Below are 12,072 nucleotides of genomic sequence, written 5' to 3'. Positions count from 1 at the left end.
TGGTCAGTAATGATTGTCAATAAACGAGTGAAGAATGTCAACAAAACCAATAGATAACACAAATAAACAGCATCTGTGAGTCTGGCGGACTGCCTAAACAGCGTTTAAATACAACACCCCAGTCACCAATCCTGCCTACCACACGAAAGAGAGAACCACAACTATATCCCAACATGTCAAAACATTAAACAACACAATAATCCACACCACTCCAGTTGACTCCAATTAACGTCTTGAGAAACCAAAAACTGTGTGTTTGTAAGAAACAAATCCACCATTAAGACATTTTTTACTTAATGTTGCTTTCAGCCAAAATACGAGTTCATTTTTGGACTCTCATTATGACGGCACCTATTTGCTTCAGAGGATCGACTGGTGTTTTCTCAAATTTTATTTATTTTATTTCTCTCTTCAGCCTACTCTTTATATCCACGGGTTGTTATATCAACTGTCATACCAGTGTAATGCAGTAGATAGAAGTATGCACAAAAGTGCATGTGTGGCATGTGAGAACAAGTGAGGTCTGTTCTTGCGACTTCACACTTATCTGAGCTTTGAGACGCTGGCGGACTGAACTAATCTTGATGTCGCACGAGCAGCCTCGAGATCCAGCTATTAAAAGCGTTTTTGGACTTGTCTTTTTCACTTAATTTGACACTTTAGAAAATTAATAAAGTAGGAAGTTGCAGTTTAGGGTCAGCAATATCTTTATCTTATCTTAATTGCAAAAGATTTGAAATTTGGTTTTATTTGTATTTATTTATCAGGTTTGTGTTTGGTTTAATAGCCATATCTGGCAACACTACACTACAGAAACGTTATCAATGCTGTCATAAACAGTAGCATTTAACACTAGTACACACAGATCTGTAGAAAAAAGTAGGTCACAGAATGAAATGAAATACACAAACACTAGCTTAAAGAAGTCTATGACATGTCATTCAGTATAGTAGTTACATTTTCACAAATAATATTGCATTATCTTCTCTGAATTGGCTTTGAACTGTTTTTTTTTTGTTTGTTTTTTGTTTTTTTGCTTTTTGCATGAGACATTTTTACCAGACAAACAAAATGTTATATTTGATTCATCCTGAACTCTCCTGGAACCGTTTTGACTAGTAAATTACGATGAGGCTTCTGTTACTGCAAATCTACAGTCAGGATAGGTCAAACTGAAGGCTCGTGAATGATAGGAGCAGAAGTCACGCCATCTGGGAGCTTCTGATTTCTGTCTATCGCTTATGTTAGCTAGTTGTACGGCAAAAGACTAAGTAAACTACACTTTTTTGTAACAAGCAATTAGTAAGCGGCAGACAAAACAGGTTCTAGTCAACCTACACCCTCAGAATAACATCAGACTGACACATCTGTGATCGTGATGGAACAACTATTAATGCTGGACAGTTTTTCACAGGATATTTCTGATACTCTGTAGAAGTTAAATTACACAGATCCAACATGAACAGGTTGTGTGACATTTAGTACAATTGTTTAATACCAACAGACATCTTATCGTTACAGCTATACTGAAGGCTTAAATATTCAATCTTAAACAAACTATATTATTCTGCTTTTGATTTTGCTTTGGTCAAACATATGGAAATTGTATCTTTTGAACATTAATATAATTAAAATACACAAAAATTAAAACTTGCACTTTAAAAACAAACTAACTAACAAACAAACAAGTTTGACATCCAAAAAAAAAGCAAAAAACAAATTGGTCGGTCTGATTGCAGACACTCACTGGTCCTTTTAGCTCCATCAGAATATCACATTTTATTTGTCTTCATCAACTGTGATTTTCTGAACAACTTTCCAAGAAAAAAAAGGTTGATATATACATTATTTACATAGGCAAAATAACTGATGCTGGTACAGACGCAGTCATAGTGCACTTCCTCAAACGCTCATGCTCTTCTAAAAAAACAATTTGGAAATATTTACATTTACATTTACATAGTCTAAGCAAACAATTTAAAAAAATGCAGTGAATGGAAAATAAACAGGTGACATACTAAGAAGTGAACAGCAGTAGATGTAGATGCAAATGGAAAAGAGAGGCAAATATTTACTACATTGCTATGTGAAGTCCTAATTTTAAAGATAGTCTTGTGTCTTCTAGGATCAGATCTTCTCATGTCAGACCAGATGCAGACAGTGTTGGGGAACTTGCAAAATGAATAATAGTCAGAATGTCAGTTGGGTCAGATATTAAGCATATAGGTTACTGATACTCTAATAAGAGTAACTCTCAACAGAATGTTTAAAAGGGACCATCAACATTAAGTGTTACCAAATGTTTTGTTTTGTTTATTGGAGCTTGACAGCTTCAGTCCTCATTCACTTCAGTTTTTCTAGCTACAGTCAGGGAGAAAAGTGGGCGGAGAAACAGGATCATGTGACTACCAAATAAAGTTGAACTAATTTGCTTCTTCCAGGAAAAGCTCTCATTAAAACATTCCCAAATGCAGGCAGAAATCATCACAAACCACTTGAAATGAACATGAGAGTTGTCTTCAAGAGTCTGTTGTTTTTACTGGGTAAGTGATACACACAATCTATTTTCAGATTTTTCTTTCAGACAGAGAAACAATTAACAGCAGAACATAATTCAAATTGAATGTGTTGTTATCAGTTATCTAAATACCATTAAACATTATACTTTTATATGAGGAGCTAAATTGTGTAAGACATCAATAGATGATTTTAGAGATCATACTGAATTTCTTAAACTGCTTTTTTATGTGTACATGTAGGTTTCTACTCATGAGAAAAATCTGTGTAGGTTGCTAAATACTGAGCATTATTCCGTCTTTCTCATTTCAAGGGTTTTTCTCAGATCAAACGAAGGGAGGAACTGAAGGTGAGATTTTGTCAATGAAACACTACTACATCTTTTGTTAGTGAGTTTGTGCTGCTGTGAAAACATAAATAGCCAAGCAGGACTACCCTTACGAAAATGACGTTTATTCAAGTGTGCTATTTGTATATATATATATATATATATATATATATATATATATATATATATATATATATATATATATATATATATATATATATATATATTTTTTTTTTTAATCTAAAATAAGAATGTATGCTTTTTTATGTACCTCTCGGAAATGAGCTTTATGTACTCCTCAGAAATATACTTAAAATTTAAGTTTATTTGACTTATGCTTACAAAAATTCTAAATATATTTGAAGTACAGAATCCATGATTTCATTGTTATACAGTAGAGGGTGCTAGTATACATCTTTTGTACATAAATTCCAAAAAAAATGCAAGTGAAGAAGAAACAAGAAACACCAGATACTACCACATGTAACATGATCATCTGACATGAAACAGCATCAAAACTGTAACGTTATGGATAAAAAAATAGAGATGAAGAGGTAATAATTACAGTCAAGCTTTGGGGTGTTGATCGACCCCATCTATGTTTTGATTATCATTCTAAATCCAAATCATAGTCTTTTTTCAGCTTTTTGTTCAAAATGTTATTTCTTTATTTTTTTATGAAAAAAAAAACATTAAAGTGTTTAAAAAATAGTGCATGAAGCTAGAATAAAATGTTTTTGTTTACAAGCAGAAACTGTTTTCTTTCTTTGGATGTTTTGTATGTTCAGATATTCATACAACAAAATATATACACATTAAAACCTAAATAGGGATATAGTAGTATACTTAAAGTATGATGTAAAATTCACTTAAAGAAAACTTATGAGTATACTTGCAGTATAAAACTACACTAGTAGTTTACTGAGACTACAAAGTATTTAATTAGTAAACTGTCAGTATACCTGTAAGTTCACTTTTAGTATAATTGCAGCACAAACTACAAACATAGAGGTTAACTAGTTGTGCACTCAAAGTTTACTACTTTTATACTTAAAGTATACTTAAAAGTATACATTTATATACTAGAAAGTGGGCTAATTTAGTCCCTATGAGTACTGAAGCAGTACACTTACAAGTATACTATTAGAACATTGATATTTCTATACTTGCTACATAAAGAATACTTAAAAATATACTTGATCTTTACTTTTGTATACTTAGTAAAAAAAACACTTGAAGTATACTACTTTTTCGTAAGGGTACTTACGATTTATCATTATTATTTCTAATATGATTGATGCCAGTTTGAAAAAGTATAATAGGTATTCATGTAAACATATTTTACTATCCAAGGCCAGGTTTCCCGATAATGCTCACTCTTAGCGTGCTAAGAAGACCTCGAAAGATATATCTTACCAAAGTTGTTTATGTTCCTAAGTGTGTTCCCCGAAGTGTCCCTTAGGAAGCTCTTAGCATGCTGCCTCTTACAAAGGTGCCTTCCCGAGTGAAGGTGCTGAATTAGTTGGCATCGATTGCTCAGGAATCGATTTTCCACTTCACGCGAAGGTACAATACAGCGTTAAAAAAGACAACAAGTTGCAGTGCAAATGAAATATTCCTCAAATTATTATAGTAACATTTATTTTAACATATTTTAACTTATCAGTAGAATATAGACTATAAATTAAATTATCAAATGGTCAGTAATATTTTCACACGATATGTTGTGACGAATAGACGAACCGGGTATCCCTCGCTAATCATCCATCCCGTTGTTGTGCCACTCGTGCCGCTTCTTGACATGAGTTTAACGACTAAAAAATATATAATACACTTTTATATTAATGGTAATGTACTTTACAATCAGAATTGATTGGCAAGCAGCTGTAGTTACTTTTGTTTAATGCGGTATTGATTGCCATTGGTTAATGTTTTAGATAAAAAGTAACCTATCTACAATGAACAGAGAGAGACAGAGTAAGATACAAAATATGGTGGGGAAGCAACGTAAAAAGGGGCACCAAGCCTCTCGTCAGAGGAACTTGAAGTTTTGCTGGACATTGCCATCAGATCGGAGATCACACCCATATGGTCCACTATAACCTGCACGTTTATGGCCACGTCTCCTTTTCGCGATATGTACGGCTGATCAATCACTGATGGATTGGCGATAGTGATGAGTGTGCGATCCACAGGATGTAATGCCGGGCATGGCGCAGAAGGGCGTTGGTGACAGTGTTGGACGCACCTCCACACCGAGGTCTTGCATAGACTGTAGCCCTCTCCCACGACCTCAATGAATCTCTCTGTAGCAAAAAAAAAAAAAAAAAAAAGAAGCAAGAAAGAAAGTAGCGCTGGGCTTCAGGGCTTAAAGCAAAATTTTGCCGCGTTAGCCTGGCAAGCGCAGGTCTGAGAAGGTCCAGCAGCTCCATAACGAGTTGTCTTGGGAGGCGATTTTTTTTAAATATAGCCACGTCAGGCAAAATGTCTAAAGGGCTTAAGTTTTGCCGAATAAAAAATTTACATGGACTAAATGGCTCCGCCTCCGGCTCCGTCTTTGATTCAATACAAGGACACGTTTGCTGCCATAGTCAATATAGTTGGTCGCTTACTGGAACCCACCATGCCATTTATAGATCTTAGCCATTTAGAGACAAATTGTTTGCCAGATTTTAATTATCCAAAAATTTATTGTCAATTTGCTTTAATTACATTACGAAAAAGCCTAGGCTAACTACCACCACATAAAGTCAACTTCATAAATAGGCCTGTATCCATTGCGAACATATTTTATTATGAGTCTTAAAAAATAACATAAAATCATTGTTGAGCCAAAACATTGTCAACATACCATAGTTTGACTTGTACTTCGCTGCGCTGATTTCTAAAGACTGCTGTACAGTAGCGTCTTGAGCTCAAACAACGCTAAGAGAGAGCTTACGAATGGTCCAGACCAACCTTACGAAAGTATGACTTACAGAAGATATACTTAGCGTACGAACGTGTCGGGAATCGTGCCATAAGGTTAAGAGAGAGGTTAAGGAATAGGTTAAGAACTGCTTAGCGATAAGAACGTTTTGGGGAACCGGGCCCAAGTCAACAGAGAAATAACCGAAAGGTTTGTGACTGTGCAGCATGATATGAAAAAGCATAGTGCATAAACAAATAAATAAAAATCATGCAGATTGAGTTCTGCAGATGTTGTGAGTTCTGCAGATGTTGACTGATTACCATCCGGAAGTAATTATGCAGTATTGAAGATCCACCCGCCTAACTGCATCTCAATGACTCAAGATCATCCACTTTGAATTTATTTAATACACTTTTAAAATCTGTGAGAAAGCAGTAACGAGAAACAGTCAATGAAACTACAAAAAACAAAAAGAGCACAGCATCAGTGTGAGACTTTGGGAAGAGATAAAAAATAGATAAATTGTCAAGGCAAACTTTGAAGTTGGCTTGAGAAATCCAGAACAGGAAGTTTGAAAAAGGTTTTAAAAATGTGAAGTTTGAAGGTTTTCAGTTTGAAGTAGTTTCTGGTTTATTTTATTTTTTTATTTTTTTTTAATATAAAAGTTTAAATAAAAGTTTAAATGTTTTCTGACATTTGATTATTCTAGTTACACTCTTTAGTTTATATGAACTTGTCCAAAATTACAGAGTAAGACAGAATAAAATCAAATGTAACAATTTATTATCAGTCAGATAAATATGTATTCTGCCAATTACATATCCAATTGAAACACATCAAATCATATCAATACAAAACATAAAATTCTTAAAGATGAATCTAAAAGTAAAATATGCATACCTGACCTTAGAAAATACATAGTATGAAGTGAAGAGACACACAACAGACTACAGGCTTTCTGGCTACAGAAATTGCCCTGATCCTCTTGCTGCAATCGTTTAAATACCTCAGACCAAGACAAACATCCCCCGAGATGGAGACAGGAACTGACCATTGGAATTTGCATTACCTCAGGTTCCAAGCCTGGTTGGTTTTACAACTCAATGGGAGCAGAGGGTAATTTACATGGAGGACCCTAGGAAAGGGCACTCCCATCACAGTAATCAAGATATCTCTTGACTCTTCAGATCTGTATTATCTTCTAATCTACTTTTGTAAGACTTAGATCATTGTACCAGTTGCACTGAGACATTTCCAATGATACCAGACATGAGTGTTCGTTCACTTGCATTGACATTTTCATGTAATAATTTTGAGCAGACTGAGTAGAAGGAAGAATAGGTGAAGGGATTTAAAAGAAACAAATGGCCAGAAGGGATGGAGGTCTCCTGCTCCTCCACTCTGTCTCGAAGATGCCCGTGTATGTTAGTATTGTCTTTTCCTCGGGAGATCAAAGTATCTCAGGTTCTTTCATCCTTACAAATATGTTACAGATGTGACTGAATTTGCCATGAAAAAAATAAAAAAATAAAAACACATTATAGTCTTTCTGTGGCGATGTTGCGAAGTGTTCCAGACGTGGCATCGGTTGTAGTCCATTATGACACATTATAGTATATTAGATAATTTAATCTTGCATCCCCGCACCCATTGTCATTTACTAATCCCCATGCACTCTGAGTCAATCAGATTGTGCCAAAATCTGGCTAAAATCATGTGGTCTGAACCGGCTTCATTCAATTAAACCACCAAACTCAACTTTCAGAAGTTTGGCTTTCATGCTTTTTATATTAATAATTATATTAAAGCAGAAGCTTGTAATTTGTTTAGATTACATGTTAAATTCCAGTCAAAATAGAAATAATTGTAATAGTTATACATTTTTTCCCCCTTGAACATATTCCAGTGAACATAGCAACATGGGGCAAAGCCAATCAATCGACACAGGCTTACAACTGGTATGCCTCAAACGCTCTGGATGGGAAAAACTCCACCTGCACTCATACAGATACACAGAATGACCCGTGGTGGAAGCTGGACCTGATGAAGATGTACAGCTTGAACAGAGTGACCATCACTAACAGACACGACTGCTGTAGTTACAGGATTAACGGGTCAGAGATTCGGGTTGGAAATGATTCTTCAGATCTTTTCAGAAACCCTGTGTGAGTCTTCTGGCCAGTTGGACATACATGCATATGTGGTCTTATACAACTATTAAACCACAAGCACACACACTATATATATATATATATATATATATATATATATATACGTTTTTCACACATTAAAAAAGGATTAAGCACGCTGAACTTTATTTTCCATGTGTAATAACAACACTTAATTGTCATGACAAATAATTGCACATTTGTGTAGATGCTTAATAAACAAAACTTCAAAACTGCTAATCTTCATGTATCACATAATCTAAGTTGGAATAAATTATAAAATATGCATTGTGTTGTGTTGTATTAAATACATTTATAGAATCATACATTGAGCAACAAAACACAGGAGCGACTCACTCTTTCATCTTTCTCCAGATGTGCTGTGGTTTCTTCTATTCCAAGAGGAGCTACCTACAGCTACTCGTGTCGTGGGATGAAGGGACGTTACGTTACTGTGAATATTCCTGGAACTTCAAATATTCTGACTCTCTGTGAAGTGGGAGTATATGTGATTTTTCCAGGTAATTCAGACCAACAAAGCAAATGTCTTCTGGCCCAGATCCGGGCCAAACAATCACTTTTCCTCGGCCCAAGTGCCGCAAAGAATGACGGTCCTGAAGTGGCCCAGAACTGGATTAAAGAGAAGATATATATGCGAGTAGCAGGGCATAATTTAAGTTGCTAAACACTGAAAATACTGTCCCGATTCACTCCGTCAAGGCGCGCATTTCTCATTCAAAACACGCAGCTCCAGAAACACGACATGTTGCAATCTCTGACAAAAACAGCTGAAGTTTCTACACTGGCAAAGCGAGTGTTAAAAAAATCTTTAATAAAATGATTCATCAGTCTACTGTTGGGGATATGTCGCGTCCAGTGCAGTCAGAGTCACTGACAAGGGTTTTATTGTATTTTATTGCACCGCTCGCATCCACGGTATGCTTCCTTATCTATTGTGGTAATTTGCAGGTGGTGTCAAAAAGTTGCTGGTTTAGATAAATAGCTGTATTTCTATATGATTGACTCATATACAATAATTTTCATCCAAATACAATAATTTTGACTTTCTGATACGATACATATTGTAGACATTTCCAATCTGGCAACACTGCTTCTAAATAAGAGCCAATCACCAAATGGTAAAGTCAACATGTCACTGCAGCTGCCGTTAGTGATGATATAAAAATAAAATGCACTGATTAAAACCCATTTCTTGACACTATTACATCTTCCAGGTAATTTGGCAACAGGAAGAACCGTCACACAGTCATCAACCTATGGACTGTGGTCTGCAGAACAGGCCATTGACTTCAATCCAGGTTTCATCCAGCCATCATCATCGTGTTCCTCAACCAATATTCAGACTAACCCATGGTGGAGAGTGGATCTGAGTTCTGTGCACCGAGTTAATAGAGTCATCATCACAAACAGACTAGACAACTCTACAGAACGAATAAACGGAGCACAGATTCACATCGGAAACTCTTTGGAGAACAACGGCAACAGCAATCCCATGTGAGACTCTTTTGCAGTGACTTAATATCCATGAAAACACATATGAAGAAAGTCTAGAAGTCTGAATGAGGTTTTCTCCATCTCTCTTTAGATGTGCTGTGATCTCTAGCATTCCAGCTGGTGTTTCCTCCACCTACACCTGTAATGATATGGAGGGTCGATACGTGAATCTGTTCATTCCTGGAGATTCAAAGTGTCTTACTCTGTGTGAGGTGGAGGTCTATGAAGAAGGTGTGATCAAACATGGAGATTTAATACTTTAGGAAATGACTTTACAACAGTTGAAATTTGCAATGTATGGTTTATGAACATTTGAAATATGTTGCATGCTCTCACAGTTTCCAATAATTTACTACATGAAATGCATTTGTGTATGACACCAAACCATGTCCATACTTATAGTTTTTTTTTTTTTTTTTTTTTTTTTTTTTTTTTGAGGATCACTACACAAACTCTCAATGCATCTGTTCAATCTTAAGTGACAGATGCATTTGGACCAAATTGCTCCAGATACTGTAGTCATGATGCATTTTATGTTTTTATTATTTGCATTTAGAATTTTATTTTCCTTTTTAAGTTCATGCTCATGTGCCCTTTCAGATCCTTCTGTCCAGGAAGAATCTTGTGAAGATGAAGTTTGAGTCTGTGTGAACCTCCAGCTCCTGTCACAGGTGAGAGAGGGAAACATACAGAAATCTGAAATCAAATCACATTGATTCCAGTTTAATAAAATCTGCTCATTTCTGCTTCAGTCAGCTCTGGTGGAACGAGGGTCTCAACCGCACTAAAAGGAACTGATGTTGAAGGAAGCTGTGCCAAGTCAATGTTTTCCTACAAACACTGGAAAACAGAGAAGGAATATTGATTTTGAAGTAAATTATTCAAAGAAATATGCATTTATTTGGTTATTTGCTTTGATGACCACAATAAATTTGTATGTGAAAATTGAAAATGATTGGATCTTCAGGAATTAGTACTACATTGTAAAGTCCATCCAGTGTTAATTTCACTGACGGAAAATATGAATCAACTTGTATCAGGTGTAGGTGTAATATTAGCTGTGACCTAATATAACTTCATAAAGTGTCAGAGGACTTAGTCCATAAAATAAATATAGTTCTTAAATGTGCCATAGAATGCATTGATACTTTTTTTTTATTGTTCTCTGATGTCCCCCATGTGTATGTTAAGTTTTATCTCAAAATACCCTACAGATCTTTTTTTTTTTTTTTACTTGCTGAAATTGCCACTTTTAGGATATGAGCTAAAACGCACTGTTTTTGTGTTTGTCCCTTTAAATGAAAATGAGCTGCTACTTCCCATTTCTTTTTTCAGAAGAGTGCGGAGCATCAAGAGCTCATACTGAAGGGCATAATGGTGTTACGGTTTAACTGGTGGTGACCGTGTTACTGACCACACATTGCTTCCAAATGCAATTTTTAACTAGCACATTTCTATTCATAATTATTCTGGTAGCATGTGAAGGCAGCGTTGGTGAAAACAGTCAGAGACGATGGTAACTTTAGCAACATTAGCCTTACAGAGAGCAAAGAAGCAAAACAAAATATGACGCGTGATGCTTACTTTGTCTGGAGTCTGGATGTTTGCGCAAAGAAGCGCTGATGACGATCCCTTTTTCAGAAGCAATCTTCGTACAACTCCAGTGCCGAGCTGACCCTTTGTTTGGCAGTCCGGTTTAAAATGTTCCAACAAACGTATAGGACTTTTCAGTCCTTTTTTCACAATTTTTCCTTTCGAAAATAAAAGTTAACCACCCTGTCCTCAGTGGTCTATGGAGACTCCTATGCTTTTTGGTGCATCCCAACACTGCTTCTCACTCAAATCTGTGTATATGATAATAGGACAGAGAGCGTCACAAATGGGCGGGGCTTTCCCTGAGTATGACGTCATAGTATGGAACTGCTTCTTGTAGAGAAATTTTTTTGTTGATTCTAAAACAATAAACAATTTTACCATTAGGGTTTTCACACACTGTGGCCACACAACTGTGTTTAAACACCTTATAAAAGTATTTTTTGTATTCTATGGCACATGGGTGTCCTTAGGCCCTTTTTAGGGGGGTGATCGCCTCAGTCCCCATGAAATTTCATATGAAAATGGCGGCAGACTTCGATTGGCTCCTGTCTGGCTCCTTAAGTTACTGTGGTCTAGAACCACCCCAGGCATTTAATCCTCATCACACCTCAGCTGTTTCCTCCTGTAAAAAATTAAACACATATTAACTTTATAAGAAAAATCATGATGCCATTTTCATATGAAAATGTAACTTTCAGTGTAATACATTTTCCAGTGCATGTGGCAAAGAGGTTTGGATATGTGAGCTTAGGAAAGAGGGTTGTACTAGAAATGCAAAAAGTAAAATTTTGTGTGTACAGTAAAGAGAGTTGTGTGGGAGATCATGAACACTTTTATTTGTATACATAAATACATAAAAAAAAATATATATATATATATATATATATATATATATATTATAATGTCATCGGCCATTGGCAGGTGTGGCAAAAAGTTAATTTTAGGCCCTGTATATATCTATATGTCCACGTAAAGCTGCAGTCAGTAACTTTTGACGCTCTAGCGGTTAATAAACAGAAGTGCTTGCATCTTGCGGA

General features: G+C 35.7%; 1 protein-coding gene across 1 annotated transcript; it reads left to right on the top strand.

Annotated features, from left to right (window-relative positions):
• Positions 1–2,423: 2,423 nt before the first annotated feature.
• LOC113105454 (uncharacterized) lies at positions 2,424–10,284 on the top strand. Its single transcript, XM_026266525.1, has 8 exons — positions 2,424–2,543; positions 2,831–2,866; positions 7,663–7,921; positions 8,300–8,445; positions 9,160–9,439; positions 9,531–9,670; positions 10,040–10,110; positions 10,196–10,284. The coding sequence occupies exons 1-7, from the start codon at positions 2,501–2,503 to the stop codon at positions 10,078–10,080; spliced, it is 945 nt and encodes a 314-aa protein (XP_026122310.1). The 5' UTR covers positions 2,424–2,500; the 3' UTR covers positions 10,081–10,110; positions 10,196–10,284.
• Positions 10,285–12,072: the final 1,788 nt, after the last annotated feature.

This window comes from Carassius auratus, chromosome 7, assembly GCF_003368295.1.
Source record: "Carassius auratus strain Wakin chromosome 7, ASM336829v1, whole genome shotgun sequence".
Classification (NCBI taxonomy): Eukaryota; Metazoa; Chordata; class Actinopteri; order Cypriniformes; family Cyprinidae; genus Carassius; species Carassius auratus.
The sequence above is the reverse complement of the archived record's forward strand: the minus strand, read 5'-3'. Positions and strand labels throughout refer to the sequence as shown.